Here is a 24683-nt window from a genome sequence, read left to right as displayed (position 1 = left end):
TGTTCCAGGTCTGATGTTTACTTCAAAACTGATGTTCCCCACAAAAGTTATTACCTGTTAGTTGTTAATAAGGGTCTTAAGAGTGCATGATGATCTTTTATGTGTATCAATAAAACGGCTAATACTGAAATCACATCCGGTCTACCTATAGTTAAATATACATGTATACCAATCTCCAATAAACATGTGAAGTATTTTAGTCACAGTTCATTAAAATGTGAAAATTTTGTTGCTTCATTATAAATACTCTGATAATAGTTTGAAAGTTAATAACTGGGGATCAACCATGTTTTTCGGTCTATATTGACATCTGTATTAAATAATGATTTCTAAAAATTACCTTTACACACTTCAGTTGTGGCATTAAAATTGGACCAGGAATGAACATTAATATATATGGGTGCAGTTACCATATGATAATTTGGGAACCCTGCAGTGATATATCAAACGCTACATGTATATAAATGTGTATATAAACTCAGCAGATAAACGTATTGGGCCAGTTGGTCGTATAAACCTGGAAACAAAATGATTTCTTCAATTTCTTCCACAATTTCACCAAGAGATCTGACTCTCCACATACTGTTGAGTTTGTTTTACTTCGAGGCTGGTCAGTCAGCTTCACTCAGGCCATTTCAGTTTCAGTGTTACGACAATGACATATGTACTTGGCCGCAACAGTACTGCTCATCTAAAGCGTATGAACAAAGATGTATCCCTTGCTTACGCAGCGTTTGCAGTCTTCAGTCGCCGCCTCTTCAATGTCTCTATAATTGTTCCTTAATTGGTGAGTACCATATGTTTTCTTAATGGAAGTTTAATCAAGGCAAACATTTCTTTTTTGGAATAATTCAGTTTCACATGGATTTATACACTGGATTAAATGTAACCTTAGCATTTGTTTCTTTCAGGACAGGAAGAAAATACCACAGAGATTGCTTACGAGAAATCGGGTATTTATGTCCATATTTTAGTAAGGAGTGTTACTAGTTTAATTGATCAATAACATGTAGTATAATCCCGGAATATATGCTTTTGATTTTAACGGACAGTGGTATATTAAATGAAAGTTGTTGTAAGCATGTATATCAATTATCATTCTGATGATAAAGAGACAAAGTAAATATATCTTTTCATGGTTATTTATCCTTGTTTTTAGTAAGTAAATATGTCACTTGTATAATATCACAAATCTATGTTTACGGATTGACCTAATTTAGATTCCTTTACTGTTCAGGTTACAATATAGATACAATTGTGTTTGTCGTCGTTGGACTATGCGTGGCTTTTTCCATACCAGTGGCCTATCTTGTTGCAAAAATCTCCAAACTGAAGAAAGTGTGAGTTATTCATTTAACCTTTAACCCTGCTAAATTTCTAAAATGGACTGGCCCATCATTCAGTTTGGGCAGTACGATTTATTATTCGAATAGGTGTTCACTGAAAATTTACTGACTATCCCCCCAGTCGATATCCCCCTCCTCTAGTTAGACAACGTGAAATATCTCATTCTCATTATTTAGAGTAGCAAAACTATTTGCCGCCAAATATAATTACGAACGACAAAATGTTATTTCACACCACAACGCTAAAATGTGATTAAAAAGGCATTATGTAATAATCATGGACACGGACATTTAACATTTATTTGATATTTCAGAAATGTGTTCAAAGTGATAATTAATTTCCTTCAGGATGACGAAAAGCGAAGAGATGCAAAATTTCATCACATGTGTCGAGCAGAAGAAGGAAGTATCAGACAAGAAGAAAAATGAAGATCAAAAAAGTCCCATCACATGATAACGGTAAATTTAAATTTGATACAATGTATAGTTGGAATCCCAAATATATTAAATAAACCAAATTATTATCAATCTGCTACCTTTGTAAATTGCGTTATTTTCTGTTTTTAGCTCACCTGTCACGTAGTGAGCTTTTGTGATCACCCTTCGTCATGATAAGATCTCGGTCCCTTTCGAAAAGCGGCTGGATTGCATCATGGGTTCTAGAGTTACTGGCCCTGAAAGGGGCAAAATTTTCTATTCTGACTCTTTCAGCCATATAGAGGTTTCGTTTAAATGCATTGATTTGATAAAAACTTGCACAGAATGTCTATCTTGATGATCTCTAGGCCAAGTTCGAAACTGGGTGATGTGGGGTCAGAAACTAGGTCACCAGGTCAAGTCAAAGGAAAAGCTTGTTAAGGCCACATTTATGATCCTATCTTCATGAAACTTGATCAGAATGTTTATCTTGATGATTCCTAGGCCAAGTTCGAAACTGGATCATGTTGGGTCAAAAACTAGGTCAACATGCAAATTAAAGGAAAAGCTTGTTAACACTGTAGAGGCCACGTTAATGATCCTGTCTTCATGAAACTTGGTCAAAATGTTTATCTTGATGATTCCTAGGCCAAGTTTAACAGGTGAGCGATATAGGGTCATCATGACCTTCTTGTTTTGTTTTTTCAGATTCGTATGCCGAAAGAAAGTTGACAGACGTACCACCGACTTCAGATTCTTCTTCACCAGACTCATATAAACCGACTACTCATTTAGATAAACCTCTTACTTCTCACCTCTAAAAGTACTTAGACGTTTTCACGAGTTATGTAGTACTCTTGCTAGGGAGATATGTTTGGATTCCTTCGTGAGAGACCGGTCGGGGAGGTACAAATCAAGGGGCACATGGGGATAGCCTGATTTGTATACACTGTTCTGTAATGTTAATCATCATTGATCGTACGAGCTACCAAATATAGTATGATATGGCAAGTTGACAATATATAATGTTGTAAATGCAATAAATAGAAATGATCAATAAGCTATACGTAGGGGAATTTTATATTCTATTCAAACATAGAATCCCGGTTTTACCTGACACCGGTTTATATTAAACTGATATTATAAGTAAGTAAGTAAATTGTTTATGATAGTGACTTGTGTATCCATAAATTTCAAATAAATAATATAAATACATCAAAAGAGACCCGGCCCATCGGACCTATAAGTCACCTTGTTACTAAATTCAACGTAAGTTATGAACATGAATGAGATCGATACAATTCTACATATAGGAAGATACCCTTTGTACATAAATAGATATGTTCAAATAATCAAGTACTGATTTAAATTGTTGCATACAAACAATATTTTACTAAAAAGTAGTGTATGAACACGTTTTAAATGAATGTAAAAAAGGTGTTAAAATTGGGTTTCCAAAGTAAAATGTTTTGCTTGAAGAATATGGTTTTTCAGATGTATGGAATAGTTTTTATTAACCCACTTATTTATCAGTCAAATGTGTTTTTACTAACATTTAAAGAAAGGGCTATATATTGTTTTAAGCAAAAGTGGTTTTCTGATATTGTAAACAACAGTGTGTTAAATACTTTGTATATGTATATTAAACCTGTATTTGGTATGGAGAGTTATCTAGAAAAAAATGTTTGTAAAAAAAACTAGACAATATTTAACCCGTATTAGGGTATCTGCTCATAGTTTGCGCATAGAAACTGGAAGATATGGTAGAGATAGATTGGAGAGAAACCAAAGAATTTGTCAACTCTGTAATGTCCATGATATTGAGGACGAGTTTCATTTTATTTTGAAATGTAACTTTTATAACGAATATCTTAGCAAATGTATACAAAAGTACTACTATGAAAGACCAAATATGCATAAATTTGTCGAACTATTGCTATGTACTAAAAATCTGTTCAATTAGGTTTATGTAGATATATCAGACTAGCAAGCGATAAAAGGAATAATATGTTACTTAGATAATAACGGGCAACATGTTCATTGTAGTGTTGATATGATTGTTTCCAGTGTTTACGGGCAATTGAAATTATTAATTGTGCTCATCCTACATCTACATTGTATAAAAGCAGTGACAATTATACCTACATGGAAACATTAATATCAGCAGTACTAACAACTCGTTATCTTTTGTCATAGTGAATTTTACATAGTTCGTTCTCCAGACAGTTTAGGTTACCGTATTAATATTGAATAGCAATCACTGATGTCTTCATTGTAACGCTTTTTGTGTTTCTTAATAACATCATCACCTTTATTCTTAAGACCGTTACGATCCGGTGGGTCTTTTTGCCCCGGGACCTCCCAGTGTACATTTTTAGGTTTGTATGTCTGTTAAATAACAACTACTTTAATCGCACCAATTGAGAGGGAAATAACTGCAACACCTTTATTTACAGTTAAGCGGTTTTGGATTGTTCCCCTTGAGTTATCATGTTATATAGTTACCCACTCATAATATCAAATTAAGTGATTATTTTGATGCTGGATGATATGGTGGTTGTTGTTTTTTTTTTGGTGTCATGGTGAGTTTTTTGGGGGTTCTGGGATGTCTTGGGGTAAAAAGACCCGTTAAGACCCGTTCTCCATTTATAAATTTTCAACAATTTTGTCACATGATCATATCTTGTATGTCAATGTATATTATGTAATGAGGTACTATATGTACACATTACTGAATAAACTTTTGTTCTGTTCTGTTCATATAAATTGAACACTGATAAAAAAGAATAAAAACATATTACATGTATTGCAGGGCCGATTCCAGATTTTTTTGACTGGGGGGCACAAGTCTAGGGGTATCAGGGGTCATTCCCTTGATTTTTTTAAATACATGTATAAAATGTTGTCCTTTAGTGTATTTATAGATGGATGTAAATTTTTGAAATATAGGTATAAAATGGTGGCCTTTGGTGCGTCTCTGGGTCTAAATTTTGAGGCGACAGATGGGTTATGAGGACAGGGGGTCAGGGGGCTCTCCCCCGGAAAAGTGTGATATACAGGTATGAAATGGTGACCTCTGATGCGTCTCTGGGGCTAAATTTTGAGAAATATTTATTCCTTTGCCAAAATACTAGTAGTACGGTCACTAGGGTGAATCTTTGATGAGTATAGGTCACTTCTTAGCCAACGGGGGGGGGGGGGGGTGCACGGGTGTATAAATAATTGCAATTGCATCTCTTATTTACTTATCATAAAGCAAACTTCTTCTTAACATATATACTTTAACTAGAAATTTTATAACTTTGTTCTGATAATTGTTAATAAGGAAAAATAGTTTTTCACTATCTGTCATGTTGTTATATACATCATATCATTTGAAGTAATGTCACTAAATCACCTTTGGTTCAATTCAAAGTAAATGTTTATGCTATTCTTTATGTTGTCTTGCTTTAAAAATTTCTTAACGGTTGATCAGTGTCTTGCAGACTGCTACGTTGATAAGTTTCAGTTTCCTGCTTTGACAAATAATAAACAAATATTATAAACATAACTTTTATATTATACTAACTTGCTTAGATTTAGTTAGTTTGTACCTTTCCATTTGAGTACTTGGATTCAGTGTTGTTATATTTTCTGGTCCTTTGGGATCATGGAGTCCATTCAATATCTTTGTAATAGAGTTCCGCTTAAGCCGGTGCTAGTGGGCGTGAGGGGTGTTGCACTTCCCATTACCTCTCATGAACAGAAATCAATTATTTTGCTTGGTTGCACTCTGTGCTTCCAAAGAATCTTCTTACAGATTTTATTGCTCGCGGGACTATGTACGGAGAAGTATCCCTTGTCGCAAAAGTCTTTGCAAAGGAATACAGTCTCTCAAAGTTGTATTTACAGTAAGATAAGTTATAATATTAAACGTTAAAAAAACTTGAACGTCAGATACTGACAGTTGTGCTTCATTGGTCGAAACAGTTTCCTTCATCTTCATGAGTACATTATAGAAAATGCAACTTCTATGTTATGAAACAAAATCACCCATTTTAGATATTCTATATTAACGTAATATTTTTTATATATGCGGATATCTTCTCAAATCTTATGTCATTGATAATTGAAAGCATTATGTTTGAAAAGGATATAAGTCTATGACAACTTAGTATATCTGTATCATTTGTCTCTTTCTTTTTAAATTGGAAGTCAAGGTATGATTGCTTGTTAGTATATAAACACTAATTAGGCAATATACTGCTGGAAAATACTTAAATTTGTTTTTGCACTTCAATGTTATGTTTATTGCACTGAGGTTTTGCTGTAGCATTATTTAGCAATGCCGATAGCTGATCTTATTTCTGATACACAGTTTGCATCTTTCTTAAAAAACGTTTGTCTTCTTTTTTTCTGTTCGTTTTATATAGTTTCCAATCCAACATGGTTCTTTGTGTGTATTGGATTAACGGTATATTGTGTGTCTCTTTGATCTTGTTTTGTGGAAATATATTTGAATTTAATGGAAACCTTACTTGTTATAAATAGAAGTAATTTGTGAAAACCGCCTTTGCTATAGCTAGAATAGCATACTATAAATAGAATAATCTTGATAAATATAATGTACATGCATTTATGCTGTTACGTACGGAATCCTGTTTCCGCCATCGACTTTTCGCCTAGACAGAAACGCGAAAACTTGAAATTAAGCATCTAATTTATACTTTTCGTGCTATAAATTTACCGCGAAAAGTCGAAATCTTGAAGTTTTTGACCCGACAATTGTCGTGCAAACGTCAACTTTTCGACCTAGAATCAAGCGCGAAAAGTAGAAATTAAGAGAGCTAATTTCAACTTCTCGTGCTAAGATATTTCCTCGAAAAGTTGAAAAGTCGAAGTTTGTAACGCGACAATTGTCGTGCAAATTTCAACTTATCGACTTAATTTGTAGGGCGAAAAGTATAAATTGAAGTCTTAACTTCTACTTTTCGTGCCGGTTCTTTGGCCGATAATTTCACGATATTATCGCTTAAATTTCGACTTTTCGTTGTAGGACTAATTTACCGGGGTAGGCATACAGTCTTGATATTTGATATGTGACTTTATCTAATGGTCCTCTATGAAAATTGTTCAAATTGTGCCCCTGGGGTGAATAGAGGCCCGCCCGGGGGGTCCCAAGTTTTACTAGACTTGTATAGGAAAATCTTCTTGTCTGATACCGCAAGACCTAGGCCTTTGATATTTGATATCAAGCATTGCCTTGTGCTCCTCTACCAAGATTGTTAAATTATGCCCTGGGGTGAAAAGAGGCCCCGCCCCGGGGGGTCCCAATTTTTACATAGACTTATATAGGAAAAAAATTAAAAATCTTCGTGTCTGAAAGTAAGTTCAAGGCCTTTGATATTTGGTGTGTAGCATTGCCTAGTGGATCTGTGACAATGTTGTTCAAATTATGACCCGGATGGAAAGAGGCCCGCCCTGGGGTTCATTTGTTATTATGAGTTATATAGGAATAAATAACTTCGAATATTATCAGATTATATTTCCTAGACTGTTTAATTATAATTACCTGATGACGCTAAGCAATTAGGAGTCACTTGACTGTGACTTGACTTCTTTCTTGTTTTTAAGATTACAGCCATGAAATTTGGATGACATGTACAGTTTTGCACACCAATCTTAAAACTGACTTTCATGTGACCATGAATGTGACCTACTTTATAATATTTTAGAGTCAGTTTGCCATTTGAAACATGTGGCTCATATTACTCAGGTGAGCAATTCAGGGTCATCATGACCCTTTTGTTGAATTACTTCCCTTTTATGTTACTATAAATAGCTTATTGTGTAACTATTCTATTATTGGTCATAGGGAGAAACCGAGACCACTTTTCTGATGGTATCTCCAAATTTTAGGTGTATTTTGACATATTCTATACCTGGTAAGGATTTTTGTGGACTTATAGTTTTGCTGTTGACTTAGAATTTTTTTTTTTTGAATTTCTTCTTTTTGTTCTTCCTGTCCTTTGGCTTCAACAGTTAGTTTCTTTAAATTTTACTCCCATCCTTCTCAAACCCTTCGGGTGTAATTGCCCCGCTGGCGGCCTTGTTAAATGGCATTCCCCCCCCCCCCCCCCCCCCCACACACACACACTCCATGCCTTTTTTCCTGGAACAGCCCTAAGTGTTTCATACTTAAGCTGTCGGTTACTCATTTATTTCAGTATAAATGTTGTGTAGGCCTATTTTGGAAAAATAATTTTCATACTAAATGTTGCTCTTGATTTTGATGCTCTCTGAAGGGCGAGTATAATTATATACTGGTCAAAAGTTCCAACGCCCATATGTACATAATTTTCGATATTTTATTTAATATTAAACCAAATACAATGAAATTTGACATGAGTAACACATAACTATCCTGTAACAGAATGAAAAACAAGAACTTAACAGAAAAACATAGTACATAACAATAAAATGTATTAATTGATTGAATGGTGCATTTTTAAAGTTCGCAGGATCAGTCAATAGCGGGTGTGGCCACCAGCAGCATTCACCACAGCTAAACATCTTCTTCGCGTTGATGCGATCAAACGACGCACACAGTTAATTGGAATGTTACGCCACTCCTGGATAATCGCATTGGTTTAGTTCCTGTAGGTTTCTAGGCTGTCTGTGACGCTGGCGGATCGCCTTTTCGAGCGCGTCCCACAAGTGCTCAATTGGCGACATGTCGGAAGATAACGCAGGCCAATCAAGAATGTTGACGCCGTTCTGCTGCAGGTATGCCATATTTATACGAGCCACGTGCGGACGTGCGTTGTCCTGTTGGAAAATGAGATTGTACGCCGGATGTGCGTTGATGTAAGGTACCACCACAGCACGCAAGATGTCCTTTTGGTATCGCTGACCGTTCATGTTACCGTTACGCGCCTCTGACCTATCCTGCAAACTTTAAAAATGCCCCCTTCAATTAATTAATGCATTTTATCGCAGACTACTGTGGTATTTAATAAGTGTTTGTTTTTTATTCTGTTACAGGATAGTTATGTGATACTCATGTCAAATTTCAGTGTATTTGGTATAATATTAAATGAAATATTGATACTTATGTACATATGGGCGTTTGAACTTTTGACTAGTATGTTACATAAAATTTTGATTCATTTAAGGATAAGGATATCCTTTGCAATAAAACTAAAAAAGACAGTGTTTCTTTTAATGTTTTTAACACTTTGGAGCAATTGTCTCCAGCTACAAGGTGAAAAGCATGAATATTTGATAAGCGACGTCGCCTATGAAAAAGCTACAATTATGCCATCAGCCATAGTATGAAAAAGGAGGGTTAATCATCGTGAATAGTCTTACTCTTGTGTAACTGACCCACTTTTTAGCTCGACTATTCGAAGAATAAGTAGAGCTATCCTACTCACCACGGCGTCGGCGACACACACCTTGGTTAAGTTTTTCGTACCAGTCCACATTTTGAGAAAGTCTTTTGAGATAAAGCTTTGAAACTTTCAACACTTGTTTACTATCACCATGGCCAGTTATAGGGCAAGAGCACATAACTCCATCAAGGATTTTGGCTGAATTTATGGCCCTTTCAACTTAGAATTCTTGGTTTAGTTTTTTCGTACCAGTTTGTATTTTGACAAAGTCTTTTGAGATAAAGCTTTGAAACTTTCAACACCTGTTTACCATCACCATATCCAGGTATAGGCAAGAGCACATAACTCCATCAAGGATTTTGGCTGAATTATGGCCCCTTTCAACTTAGAATTCTTGGTTTAGTTTTTCGTACCAGTTTGTATTTTGACAAAGTCTTTTGAGATAAAGCTTTGAAACTTTCAACACCTGTTTACCATCACCATATCCAGGTATAGGCAATAGTACATAACTCCATCAAGGATTTTTGCTGAATTATGGCCCCTTTTGACTTAGAAGTCTTGGTTAATTTTTCCGTACCAGTTCATATTTTTGTGAAGTGTTTGACATATGGCTTTGAAACTTTTATCACTTGTTCAGTATAATAGTCTATATCTGTAGGAAAGAGTACATAACTCTGTCATCTATTTTGGCTGAATTATGGCATTATTTGGACTTTGAAATTGGTTCTGTTTTTATACAAGTCCACGTTTTGTCAAAACTATTTGACATATGGTTTTTAAACTTTGAACACTTGTTTATCATTATGATTTCCATCAGTAGGTAAGAGTACATAACTATTTTGACTGAATTATGGCCCTTTTTGGACTTTGAAATTGGTTCATACATTGACATTTAGTGCAAAACTTATCGAAATCAAAGAAATACAGGAACAATGTTTGTCTAATCTATTTATTTCTTTTGTCTGAATATCTGTGGAAACATTTTGACCCCATTCTTCAATCTATTCTTCGAATAGTCGAGCGCGCTGTCATCAGACAGCTCTTGTTTTTTAACAAGATCACAGATCCGGAACACCTGCATGATTTTTTCAGTAATTACCTTGAATAATCTTTACCATGACCTACATGTACTTACCTAGTATAAGCTCACCTGTTGCAAAGTGGCAGGTTGAGCTTTTGTGATTATCCGTTGGCCATGCATGCATATAACTTTTGCTTGTGATCACTCACTGCAAATGCCACATTTTTCAAGGGTAATTAGGTCAAAATGTTTATATCGATATCTAGGTCGAGTTTGAATCTAGGTCAAGTGGGGTCAATACCTACGTAACCAAATACGAAACACTGTGACCAATCTAGAGGCTATGTTTTTTCAATGGATCTTCATGAAACTTTGTCAGAATGTTTTAGCTTAATGATACCTAGGTCAAGTTTGAATCTGTGTCTGTAGGATTAGGCTATAATTTTCAGTGGATTTTCATGAATCTTGGTCATAATGTTTCTCTGATGATATGTAGATCCAGTTTATATATGGGTCAACTGGGTCAAAAATTAGGTCACTATGTCAAATCTGAGGAAAACCTTGCAACCATTTTAAAGGCACATTTTAATCAGAGTTTCACGAAACATGGTCAGATATGTTCATTTTAAGCCTTGTGACTACTTTACATGCAACATTTTACAGTGCATCATCATGTAGACAGTAGTGACAAGTTTATCAAAGATATTACCAGAATTCTATGTCGTTATTTACCTTTGTGACTTTTTAGAATACACTATGATTACCTTTTCTTAAACACCATTGAAAAATCTTACTGTTAATTCTATAATCATGTTAATGTAAACAATAGTTCCAGTGATAACATATATTTTTTCCATTGCTCAACAATAATGGTTGCCAACCCATGTCACCTTGTATAGCAGCATTGTGTGTATATTTGCCGGTGCCTAGGAAAAATCTCATAGCCTGTGGTGTATTGCATTGATACAGGAAAATCTTTTTGCACCCCAAACAGCGGCTCCATAGCGTATAATTGGTACCACATTTGAATAATACAATTTTGTATAAACATCATAAGGTAACCCAACAAAGCTTTTGTACTTGGCAATGAGTAGTCCCAGGGCACGGCCAGCACTCTGAGCGACCATTTTGGCTGTAATGTTTAATCAAGATGTTCAGTTAAGGTTAAACCAAGGTATGTATATCTAATAGAACAGACCAATGATATACCTCTATATGACATAGGGTTTCTAGGATCATTAGAAGATGACTTTGGTATTGGGTTTATAATAGTTTTTGACCAGAGTGCTAGAACCTGACCAGTTTTTAAAACATATATTGAAAAGACTATGCAAAATAAAAATTGAAGTATCATTCTTTAAAACCTCTCTGGTAACATATCAAAACCAGACGCTGTTCTGCTTTCTTTACTTCTAAAACACTATCAGTATCTAAAACATTGTCAGTTACAATATCAGCTACCTGCATTGGTATAGTCTTACTTTTTCATTTGCAATACCTGTTTTGCCCATTGTTTTCCAAAACTGGTTACTATCACAATGTAGATCAGATAAAATATTATTTTGTGTTTTATACCAATAAAACCTTATAGAACGTTGTTACCTCTCTATCAAATCGTTCTTTAACATTAACATTATACATGCTTAAAATCATTTTTCAAGATTTGGAAGAACAATTTAACCAATTTCTTTCTGCTGTATGAACATTTCGCCACAGATCAGACGATTTATCATTCCACCAGGTTTAAACGTTCTATATTTGGAACAAGATAAAATGTTATTACATATAAATGGTTATAAAAGTATTTTCTCATACATTTCTGACTTAACAATATCACACCATTGGTTTTATGCAATATCTATGTCCGACTGCATTCTCAGGCTAGTTACTAGTTTAGCTATTAGGTCATTTAAACTGTGTAACTATACTTTGGTCAGACAGAAAATTTCCTGGATATTACTGAAGTTGGAATTGTCATAACTTTGCGATGGCATGCAGTGAGCCTGTGAATGCAATCCGCATTTACATTGATTTTCCAAAGAAAAAAAAGTGATCTGGTATATTTCTAGCAATTACATTTCCAATATTTATGCAACTAGTATCTAAAATGTATGACAATGTTGTTGCTCTTTTCATGAGCTATAAAGTTTGCTTTACTTAGCTCTTGATCTTTGCTACATATCCTCCTCAAACTCAAGCCATGCTTGCAGGACAAAGATTACATTTTAGATTTGTTGTATTAACCATAAATAAAGGGTTATAGCTTCATGACAGTTTTGACATTTCCTTTCCATTCCTTTCAAGAAGGATTTGAAATTCTTCAACATACTCATCAAGACAACTATACTGTGGTGTCTAACAGTGAATCTTTCTAGAGCATCAATATCCTCAAACTCTACTGGAAATTTGTAGTCTCTTGCACCTTAAAATAAAAAAAAACAACCTTGAATGAGTGGCAAAATTGCCATCAATACTTGTTGCACAGTGACACAATATAAAGACCTTCAAAGCTTGCTAACAGTGTGTGCCCAGATCACTTTGTAAAAACTGTATCTCTTACGCAATTAAGGACTTTGCAATTACTTGGCACAAATGCTCACCGAAATGAGACCATGTGTCTTGCTTAAGTCCTAGGTCCATACTTCAAATGCACATATAGAGGTTATAGGTCAATTTTGCATTAAACAGAACTTGTCTAGACTGTCATAAATTATGACATAACTTGGTTCAATTGTCCACCATCATCAGACATGTATATTCCAGGCTAAATTTATCCCTAAGACAACTTAACTAGCGATATATTAAAAGTAATGAACTATGTCCTATTAGATCTTAAAAAAATAAAGCAATAATTACTATGATTATTGGACAGTGAAGTTGAGATATGGTAAAAATAATCTGCTAAATTAAATTATAATTAAGTATGTACAGTACTGCTTCTTTATGTTTCATTCTGTTCATGTAGGAACGAAGGAACTGAACAACTAACCAAAACGTTCTGGGTGGTGATAAAGCAGGTTTGGCTTTCCAGCAAAACTTGACGAAGTTCTAACACGATGCAAGTTCCACTGTTCTCTCAATTCATCAAGTTCTTTCTGAAGCAACTTCGTAAAACAAAACCTCAGACACTCCCTGAAAAAAATGGGTAACAAAACAAGAGGGTCATCATAGATGATCTTAAGGTCGCGCACCTGTTTAAGTAGACTGTTTCATTTTTTCAATGTACTAAGTAACCATGTGTCCGATTTTTTGACACTTGATCGATCTACGTATCACCTAGATGTCGCATTTAACCAAGTTTGGTGAAAATCCACCGAAAATTGTAGCCGCTAGAGCGTTCACAGGCTATTTTATAATGTACATAGTAAACCTGTGACCTAGTTTTAGACCCAACATGACCCATATTCGAACTTTACCTAGAGATCATCTAGAAGCAATTTATGAGCAGGTTTGGTGAAATTCCAATGAAAATTGTAGCTGCTAGAGTGTTTAAAGGCTTTTTTTAATATATTAAGTGACTCCATGACCTAGTTTTTGACAAGACATGGCAAATATTTAAACAAAGACCTAGAACACACCTAGAAGCAACTTCTGACCAGGTTTGTTGAAAATCTAATCAAAATTGTAGCCGCTACAGCATTATAAAGCTAATTTTCAATGTACTTCGTGACCGTGTGACCTAGTTTTTTTTACCCCATCTGACCCATATTCGAACTTGACCTAGATATCATCCAGACACAACTTCTGACCAGGTTTGGTGAAAATTGAAGAAGCATTGTGGCCACTAGAGCGCAGACATCGATTGTTGACGCACGGACGCACACACGGACGGAGGAACGACAAAATGTGATCACAAAGGCTTACCTTGTCACTGTGTGGACAGGTGAGCTAAAACACCATTAATTGTATTAATTTTATACAATCAGTTCAAAAATTTATGAACATGTGTGTGTATATATATAAACAAGAGCTGTCAGTTGACAGCGCGCTCGACTATTCTCAGTGCTTGATAGTATAATATAAGCTATGGGTAAAACTTCACATTACAATAAGCATATTCTAAGTCGAAAAGGGGCCATAATTCAGTCAAAATACTTGATAGAGTTGTCTGCTCCTGTTTACAGATGTGGTCATGATGGAAAACAAGTATGCAAAATATGAAAGCAATATCTCAATGGACTTTGAAAATATTTGGGGTGGTACGCAAACTTTAACTTTGTGTGACGCTCACACTAACGCTCACGCCGACGCCGGGGCGAGTAGGATAGCTTCTTTTCTTAGATAGTCGAGCTAAAAATGATAAAAAACATCAAATGCGTTTTAATATGTATTTCGTCTAACAACCGTTTCATGTAAAATCGTTACGGCAGACATAATGAAAATGTGGCGTTGCCAAGTAACGTCACAAAGTACACACGTGTACACAAAAATTTATAAAAAAAAACACACACAAAAAAGTCTGGGAGATCCTTATATAATACATGTAATAGTGTGAAAAAATTTCCCACACAGAGAGAAAATGAAATAAAAAATATAGGTCGCCATCCTTGCTTTTGAGTTATCTGCCCTTGAAATCAAGAAACAATGAGAAAATCCGATTTCATTGGAAATTCTTCACACTATTATTATATAAGTAACTCCCACACACTAGCATCTAAGTAGAGCTTAAATAAGTTACTTTTAACAATATTTGCGAAAATATCTGTACATCTTCTTGTTGAGGTTTCTTACCTGCATATTTGTCAATAATTATTTATACACTTTGTGCATTATCCTATGGTTGAGAAAATATTCACACATGAACTGGACTTTCAGTGGACAATACCCCATTGTCATCCAGATCTTTGAAATAGTAAATCCAGTAGCCTATTCCCATTTGCCGCATTAGCCTCCACCACGACTCGATTCCGTCTAGAAATTATAAAAACAATTTAAATTCACTTATCCTTGCTTCAAACTTGGTAGGTTTAAAACAGTCAACATACATTATTCTTGATGACTGAAAAAGTTCCATGATAAACATTAACATTGTTGGGAAGGCAAAAGGTCTACCTATTAGCTTAGTACTCATTCCTAATTGCTGTTGAGTTATCAGTCTTGATATGCACTTCCATAATGAATCATAGACAAGTACCTACAAGTATGCATCAAGCCAGCAGTGCTTATTTGGCCAGTCTCATGTGGCACAGATCCAGTAATCAACCAAACCACTGCAAGCGTCCATTTTATATGTTTGTTTACAAGTTGAGTCATTAAGTGGCTAAAATATATCTGTCCATTTACCATATCTGTACATGTACAGAGATTATTATGCAATGACAAGAAAAATATAAATTGGTTTTGAATAAAAAAAGTAAAGAACAAAAAGAAATACATGTATAATATGGGTATGGTCAGCTTTCACAACTTCAGACAGATCTTGGACAAGGCTCAAAATTGCCCATTTTCTGTGATGTGTGTTTATTGTAAAATAAGGTATTTCCATCAGGCACACATTTCTCTAAAAGTGTTTCTGAACTAGTTTGTGAGTAATTATTTAGCAATCACATGACTATTTCTTGTGAATTTTGTCTGACTAGTATGTGATAATGGTTACCATCCTTTGTTGAAAGTTACTATTATGCATTTGGTACTTTGGTACAAGTGGTATAAAAAATGGCTATCAATTTTTTGTTTAGACAAATAGTACACCTAAGGATAAGACCAGAATCTGATGTTTTCACATATTGGATAATTAATAGCTGGCAATTTCACTGCGGCTCAAAAATAGCAGAGTCAACAAGTAGCCATTAGCTATATAGGTTTCAAAGCCTTCAAGCATGTCAAGATCATCTTTTTAAACAAAACACAGAAAACAGATTAAAGTATATACTTAATGCTGCCTGAACTCTGGGCACAACCAAAGTTCTCCTTCTTCTCAAACCAAGGCTACGAAGATTTTCTCAAGACTTCTAAGACTGTAATACATTAAATAAAACTTAATTTATACTGCCGGTTCATCAAACTTACTTTTCATGGTATTATGTAATTCACACCTTATTTGAGGTTATTACTCAAGTAAATATTCTAATGAAGTTCCCTAACTTGTAATTTTATGTGCATGTATATGTCACAAAAATAAGAGGATTTTTCAAATAATTATTTGTGTTACATTTCTAATCTAAGCGTTAAAATAATAAAAGTTTAAATTAAGAAATAATAAGTTCGGAATATATATTATCACAGTTTTAAATCATGTGTTATGAATCTGTAAAATACATGAAGGTATTGAAACAATCACAGACATATAAATATATGATCTATACGTCTCTGAAATGAAACAATGTACATTTACTTTGTGCACATTGTTTTCTTTCTTTTCTTCTTTTTTATATACTAGTAGATAGATCTATAAAACATTACTATTTCTTAATATAAAAAATGCATTCCTCATATCTACTACTGTACTACTGTTTTCATGAATTCGATATCAATTTTATTCAAATAATTCAATGGTGTTGAATTGTTTGCACCCGACAGCATTTATCTTTTAAAACTAATTAAATATCATGGCATGCACGACTGGTGGACATGTGGGCTTTTAAGCTTGGTGTGTGAGTCTTGTTTGTTATCAGTTAGCTACGGAATCCTGTTAGTGCCATGTGAAATGTCGTCCCTCGCCCCTCAAAGGCGATGCACGACATTGCGATACCACATCACGACAATGCGATATAACACACAACAATGAGATACGACGCGAGACAATGCAATATGACATTCGTCAAAATGTCGCGATGTCGCTTCGCAGTGTCGTGCGTTTAGTTGGCAATTTTGGCACGATATGTCGCAGTACCGCGTCACGTTGTTGTCCGTCGTATCGCATTGTCGCGCTTCGTATCGCATTGTAGCGCATCGTGTCCTGCATTTTAGCGACGCACGACAATGCGATACGACACATGACATTCTTACGGAAACGTTTATGGACCTTGCAATGTCGCTTTAGATAACGCAAACGCGAGAAATCAACATATTATCACAACAAGTCGATATATTTTATTGACATATTGCATTCACTTTTTCTCGTGATCAGCGTAAACTATAAAAATATTTCGACACATAATGACGATATGAAACGACCCTTTCTTGATTTACTAAAGTGAGTTCTCGTAATATATAGTAATTGCTCTCTTTAGAAATATGGAATTTGGGTTACCAGGCCCGTACGAAGTATTTTCATATTAGGTGGACATTTCCAATACCATGCTAGTAAGACAAATCAACTAGCTCGAAGTTCAATCAGTAGAATAAACGCAATTTTTGAAATTATTTCGGGAATTGTTGCACTGACCCTGTTCCTAGAAGCCTGGCTTACCGCCAATATAAAGTGACCGTAGGGCAGGTTAGACTGTACTTTTACAACTATAAATCAGCACTTAGTTCGCAATTTCTGGGAGCGGGATGTGTTAAAAAAGCGGTTCCTAAAAACAACAGTAACGTTACCATAATTCCTTTGAATTCTGACAACACACAAAAGATATATGAATGTACACAAAAAAGAAACAAGTTCCATTTTCCTGTCATGAATAAAGCATGTAGAAATTATCGATGGAAAGTATACACTATTACAAGCTGAACACTTATAGTATGTAAGTTCCTAATCCATGTGAGATGACATAGATAGCAGATAGTGTTATAAACACATTGGTCCGCCAAAGCAATGAACAGATATTTAGGAAACCCAAGCAGTTTTTAATCTACTTAATAAAAACTCAAAATTTTATTTATTTATTTCCTTAATCATCTTTTTAAAGAAATCCGACTGTATTCTAGATGTACTCATAAAAATATTAAAACTTGTCTATATTTTTAGTTTAAGAAAGTGTTGTTTTTTTCGAACGTTCTTTAATAAAATACATTCATGAAACATAATCATTGTATTTTTTTTTAAATTTGAATATTTACTTTTTATTTACGAAATCCATGTTTAACTAGATCTACTTTATGAAAACATTTTTGTTATTTAATATAAAAGTGGCTTGGTGTTCATTTATGAAATCCATAAAAATAGAAAAAAAATCAAAGAATTGTCTCACTTTCACAACACCTGACGGACGTCTGTTGTGAAAGTAAAACTGTGGATATTTTACTGTGAGACTTATTTTTTCTAATTCTCTTTATCTGTTTAATTTGTTGGTTGTTGCTGTTTTTGAAAGAACATGCACTCAGAAAAGGTTGATAAAAATGTGTTATGTGCTAGTGATATGTTATTTGTTCACAGACAAACCAAACGGTGTATGCAGTTATTCTCTGCTTCATACTATCTGTCAACGAGTAGCATTAAGCCACTTACAAATTGCAGTAAACCAGAAATAAATTTTTAGTCTTGCTATTACAAGCAGCTCTGCCGAGTCTCTTTACAGAAAGGCAAATGATCCGCTGAGTGAAAATTTGGTGTTTAAATACTCGTAAACTGCCTATACTGTGAATCCACATTTTTGTCTAGAGATACTACACGTTTTTATTTTATGTTTATGTTCATTGTGTATTCGTATAATCTGCTTGACGAGTCCCCTGATCCACGCATACATACTGAATCATAACCAAACACACCTTTCCTACATCCCTGCTCACTGTCATTGAAGTGACTTTGTATACATATAGTCGGGTTAAGTCGAGAACTTGCGTTAGAAAATCAAGAAATGGATGGTTTATATCGACATAATATGTCGAGATAGCATTACAGCTTACGCGGATCTCGAGAAAAAATGATTAAACATTGAAAAAATGGATGCAATATGTCAATAAAATATAACGACTTGTTATGATAATATGTTGATTTCTCGCGACAATATGTCGATATTTGCGTTATCTTACACGACATTGCGAGGCCCATAAACGTTTCCGTACATTCTCAAACGACATTGTCGCGATGTCGTGTCGCATTGTCGTCAATAGCACGATGCGACATCGCAATACAAAACACGACAATGCAATACAACATCACAACAATATGATACGACGCGCGAAAATGCGATACGACAAACGACATTGTCGCGATGTCGTATCGCATTGTCGTGCGTCAACTGGTGTTCACTGGAATAAATAGTGGTGTTCACTAAAAAAAACGCCTAATCTTTGTGGCATTTTTTTAAACAATTCATCAATTTCAATTTATCATTAAAAGCGGTAAAAGTAAGGTATCAAACTGAAATTTCTTTTAAGAAGTAGTATTGTCAAATCGAATATTAAAACCAATGTTCTTCCCGATGGGCACGCTGTCGGGTTTGCCATTTTTGGCTTAAACATTATCAGTAAAAATAAGGAAAAAGTGCTTATAACAGATTTATTTTGGGTAAATAACTGCAAATAAAAAATTGTTTTGAAAGAAAATGACAAAATCTGAATGTTTGTGACAAAAAAGACATCATCTGTTCATCCGTCTGTACGTAATTTAGGATAAAAGCTGTATTTCCGTACGTAAAATGTCCGTTTTTTTCATTAACTTCAAAAAATTGTAGAATGTTCCAAACACAAGATATTTAAATGGTATTACTTTTATAAATATAATTTTAACATTGTCTAAACGGATACGTAACTTGTATAATTTTACCACCGACGGTTTCGTCGGAGGACCGTCTCAAAATGTATCATTTTTCGTGAAAATATAATCTTCTTCATATATTAAATACAGGGGTGGTCCTTGTTGAGGAGCTATATCTTCATAACCTGATGTCTTGATTTAATACATGATACCTTGTTGCAAAGGGCAAGCCAATACCTAGAGAAAAGTGGCCACGTCCGGTTCGTATCCGGTCAACTAGGGGTCAAGGTCATAGGTCAAATTCAGGTAAAATTCTCAAAATATTGACTTGTTAGAGCAGTCAATGAAGTCCTGAAAGCCCAAGCACTACCTTTACTCAGTCCAATGACACCATTGGAGCAATTCTCAGAGCTCCATGGGTCAGGGCAGCTTAGTCTTAGTCCTACCGCATATAACAAGTTTCGTCATTTTCTGATACCTGTCCTATTTTTATTATAATTATTATTATTATTGTAATTTGTACGGAATTTCAGTTGACAATGACACTATGTTAGATTTTGACCCTTCTTCGAGTCTCTACACCCCAGGTACCTACCTATACCATATATGGATATGTTCGTAGATGACTTGCCTTTACATTTAAGCTATTACAAGTCCATATGATGCCATTGTTGTGCGTCGTATCATATTTAAAATGCTGCTTTCCTTCCTGGCGACCGTATCAAAGTACATTTGTCCTTTCAGCAGCTGACTTCATCTAGAACTTACAGACATTTAATCGTGTGATAAATAATAAGTCACATTTTAGAGACCATTAATTATGTTGAAGCAGAAATATACTGTGGGTCTATCATATAGTATTTGATAGTCAAAGAAATGTAAAGATAACATACAGTTTGTGATGTTTATTGCTTGAGAGCGATTAGCGGTTTTGTGTTTTTATTTTGGTCTTTTTTAAAAACTATTTGTAAGAAATGAACTGAAAAGAAACTGTGCATTCCTGGATTCAGAAATTTGTATTAGAGAAACAAACTGAGAGCAAAGGCATGATCGTTAAAGGGCGCATGGCACCGAGTGTAGGTATGTACCGAAGGGGGTATACTGAACAGTTTAAAATATATTTATGTAATATAACAAGAGCAAAAACCACTAGGCTTACAGTCAAAACTGAAAAATATCAGAAGGAACACTTTATGCAGAAGAAGAAAGAATCCGTATGACTAGGTTTTCCGTCAGTAGGCAGCGCCTAATTTCATATTATGAAGCTTACCTGATACTGACATTCTTTTCCAGGTGTAAAAGTACAATATTTCCCTGTATGTATGATTCTGCATAAAATAATGCCGAATGTCATTTCCAACGACATTTCCAAAAAACGGTGATTAGTATACAGTTTTTTACCAAGACACCTCTTACCGGTGTAGGGTTATGCTCACTCAAATTAGTCCTACAACGAAAAGTCGAAATTTAAGCGATAATATCGCGAAATTATCGGCCAAAGAACCGGCACGAAAAGTAGAAGTTAAGACTTTAATTTATACTTTTCGCCCTACAAATTCAGTCGATAAGTTGAAATTTGCACGACAATTGTCGCGTTACAAACTTCGACTTTTCAACTTTTCGAGGAAATATCTTAGCACGAGAAGTTGAAATTAGCTCTCTTAATTTCTACTTTTCGCGCTTGATTCTAGGTCGAAAAGTTGACGTTTGCACGACAATTGTCGGGTCAAAAACTTCAAGATTTCGACTTTTCGCGGTAAATTTATAGCACGAAAAGTATAAATTAGATGCTTAATTTCAAGTTTTCGCGTTTCTGTCTAGGCGAAAAGTCGATGGCGGAAACAGGATTCCGTAGTTACGAGAAGACATTAACTTTGGAATAGTTCGTAATTCTTTAAGTTGACCATCTTGCTGTAGTCATTTTTAATCAAGGAGATATATATGAATACATTATGTACATATTTTCGTTAAAACTAAGTCCGCGACATGGATTTGCTTGTTTTTATTTAAGAATATCAGATTGAAATATAGACAGTTCGGTTAATTAAGTATTGGTTTCATAAGTACAAAGGATAAAGTCATGCGCATAATTTGAAAAAGACCTTTTGAGCGATTTAAAATCTCTATGTACACTTGTTCGGTTACGAACCCCTGTGAGATTTGTGTTTATCCCGAGCTCAAATATGTTTCCGTAGATGAAAAGCTGACATGTCGTGCTAAAGCCCAGGTAATTTCAGATCGTTAGAAAATGCTGAAAATTGACTCCCATTAGCAAAAACATAAAAAATATATATGCCTGGCGAGATTGCATAAAAATAGGCCCGTCATCCTAAGGATATTTTAAACAGTTACAAGCAATGTTCCTCTACATTTTAAACAGCTACAATGTTCCTCTATATTTCAGACAGTTACAGGCAATTGACCTCTATATTTTAAACATTACAGGCAATGTTTCTCTATATTTCAAAAAAAAGTTACAGACAATTAATTAATGTTCATCTATATTTTAACCAGTTATAGGCAATAGGGCGCATTTCCTCCATATTTCAAACACACAGCTTGTTCTTTCTACTTTTCCACTAGTGAGAAATGACGTTGATAAAACAACTTATTTCATTTTAGGGAGTAGGCTATCGACTACTGAAATGGTCAAATTGTGTCATTAATGATTTTTTAATGTAGAAAGTTGGTGCCAAGTTTTAGATAAAGATTTACAAACTATATATTAAACCTCTTTTTGATGTAATAATCAGAGGTTATATAGTGTATGGTAAATAACGCATGGCATGAAAAGTGAAACGGGTAATGATAGGGATCCCACTATTTTACAATTTCTGATGTTAAAATTATTTATTTATCTATCTATTTATTATCAGACTGGAATTTCTTCCAGTGTTGTTTCTTACATAGAGGATATTACATGAGTGTCTTTTCATATTGAATTTATTCAACGAATTTAATAAATTGAATGTTGAAAGACACAAATTAATATTCTTCTTAACACATGGAGGAGCAATCACGGAGGCGTAACTAGTCAAACAACTGAACAGTAGGTTTAGGGTTCAAATTCTGCCGAAGACGCACTTGGCACAAGCATTTCCTCCAGTGTTCTTAAAATTATTACTAAAATGACCTCTGCAGTTTATGTAATGTAATGCATTTCAATCTTATATAAAGATGCTAGGGCATCTAAGTATGTCAGCACAGTCACATCATAATGCTCAAAGGAACCTGTATTCTTCTTCATGTTGCTTGTAAAGCGAACATATAAAATTGTACAAGTCTACGCACGTTTTGCTATAGCATTGACATGTCTATAGGACTGATAATTTGATCATCGGATACATTTAGGAATACGTACTCATATTCACATATCTCTTTCTCCAAATACAATGAACGCAATGAACGCCAGGACAAACTTATCCGGAAAACGAAACTTCCTTAAACAATCACAAATAAGAGCATTAATTTCACTTGTGACGGACGTTTGGTTTATAGCTCGCTCCCTGGTTGATCAGTAGAACATAAAATTATGATCGTAAGTACGAGAAAATTTCATATTACTACATATAAATTCTTTTATTTTTTTTTTTTTGAAAAAGAAATTGATGAGTGTTTTCCTATGGGGCGTTTTACTATTTTATAGGCATTTTTTAATATCAAAAATTCATTTCTTGATATCAAAAATTCGATTTCTTGATATCAAGAATTCCATTTCATGATATCAAAAAATCAGTCACATTTTTTGATATCAGAAAATCGATTTCTTGATATCAAGAATTCATTTCCTGATATCAAGAAATCGATTTTTTCTGATATCAAAAATTCGATTTTTTGATATCAGGAATTCATTTTCTGATATCAAAAAAGGCTGTCCATTTTTAAAAAGAATTTTTGATATCAGGAAATGAAGTTTTGATAAAAAAAATATGTGTTATTTCTTGATATCAAGAAATTATTTTCTGATATCAAAAAATCGACTTCTTGATATCAAGAAATCAAGTTTTTTGATATCAAAAAATCAAGCCTATTTTTTATATCAAAAATTAGGAATTTCCCGATCTAAATATAGATGGATTGAACAGGATCAAATAGAATTGTATAATTACTATTACTAACTGATTATTACTTCATCATGTGCATTTCCCAATATATTCGGTACAAATTATAATCTTTCTTGTAGATAAAACAGTTTGTTATGTACATTTACTAGTTTGTCCGGTATATTTCTTAGTTTGTGTTGTGCATTCCCCAGTTTGTGCTGTACAATTGATAGTTCGTCATGAGCATTTTCCAATATATTCTGTACAAATCATAATTTGTCTTGTAGATTAAACAATTTGTTATGTACATTTACTAGTTTTTCCGGTACGTTTCTTAGTTTGTGTTGTGAATTCGCTAGTTTTTGCTGTCCAACAGATAGTTCGTCATGTGCTTTTCTTAATTTGTTCGGTACTAATCATAATTTGTTGTGTAGATAAAACAGTTTGTTATGTACATTAACTAGTTTGTCCGGTACATTTCTTAGTTTGTGTCGTGCACTTACTAGTTTGTGCTGTCCAATTAATAGTTCGTTACTTTTCCCAATATTTTCGGTACAGATCATAACTTGTATTGTAGATAAAGCAGTGTATTATGTTTTAATAAACAGATATGTATCAATTATCTTTTCAAAAGTTTCCAAAAATAGATAATTGCCGAAAAGAATTTATTTAACATAAGTAGTCTATTTGTTGTATGTATGAGAATCCACTTGTAAAGACAAAAATTGTAAGGGTACACGTTGTGTAATTTCACATGAGATCGGACATTTTTAAGCAATCAATTGGACAGCACAAACTGGCGAATGCACAACACATATTAAGAAATGTACCGGACATACTAGTAAATGTACATAACAAACTGTTTTATCTACATAACAAATTATGATTTGTACCGAACATATTGGGAAAAGCACATAACGAACTATTAATTGGACAGCACAAACTAATGTATGGACATCACAA

The 24683-nt window shown here is 34.3% G+C and overlaps 1 protein-coding gene and 1 long non-coding RNA gene across 5 annotated transcripts; one reads left to right on the top strand and one right to left on the bottom strand.

Moving 5' to 3' along the window:
• The first annotated feature begins 401 nt into the window (after window positions 1-401).
• Window positions 402-2829, top strand: LOC128545911 (uncharacterized). 4 transcript variants are annotated; one of them, XM_053537229.1, is made up of 5 exons: window positions 448-787; window positions 912-953; window positions 1238-1340; window positions 1661-1805; window positions 2472-2829. In XM_053537229.1, exons 1-4 carry the CDS (start codon window positions 529-531, stop codon window positions 1773-1775), a joined length of 519 nt encoding a protein of 172 aa, XP_053393204.1. In that variant the 5' UTR covers window positions 448-528; the 3' UTR covers window positions 1776-1805; window positions 2472-2829. The 4 variants fall into 4 exon arrangements, with proteins under 4 accessions (XP_053393205.1, XP_053393206.1, XP_053393204.1 ...); XM_045358264.2 differs by having other exon boundaries at window positions 460-787; window positions 1695-1805; XM_053537230.1 differs by lacking the exon at window positions 912-953 and having other exon boundaries at window positions 402-787.
• A 10225-nt stretch (window positions 2830-13054) lies between these two features.
• Window positions 13055-15504, bottom strand: LOC128555280 (uncharacterized). The gene is made up of 3 exons (XR_008369939.1): window positions 15292-15504; window positions 14954-15068; window positions 13055-13289 (listed from the first exon to the last, which is right to left on the bottom strand). It is a non-coding gene; the product is annotated as an uncharacterized LOC128555280 (long non-coding RNA).
• Window positions 15505-24683: the final 9179 nt, after the last annotated feature.

The sequence above is a fragment of the Mercenaria mercenaria genome, chromosome 2 (assembly GCF_021730395.1).
Source record: "Mercenaria mercenaria strain notata chromosome 2, MADL_Memer_1, whole genome shotgun sequence".
NCBI lineage: Eukaryota > Metazoa > Mollusca > Bivalvia > Venerida > Veneridae > Mercenaria > Mercenaria mercenaria.
The sequence above is the reverse complement of the archived record's forward strand: the minus strand, read 5'-3'. Positions and strand labels throughout refer to the sequence as shown.

Excerpts from the sequence above, each read along its gene's own strand:
- LOC128545911 (XM_053537229.1), top strand. The coding sequence starts at position 529 with ATGATTTCTTCAATTTCTTCCACAATTTCACCAAGAGATCTGACTCTC. Across the intron at positions 954-1,237 it reads GATTGCTTACGAGAAATCGG|GTTACAATATAGATACAATT; the intron begins GTATTTATGTCC and ends TTTACTGTTCAG. Across the intron at positions 1,341-1,660 it reads ATCTCCAAACTGAAGAAAGT|AAATGTGTTCAAAGTGATAA; the intron begins GTGAGTTATTCA and ends TTGATATTTCAG.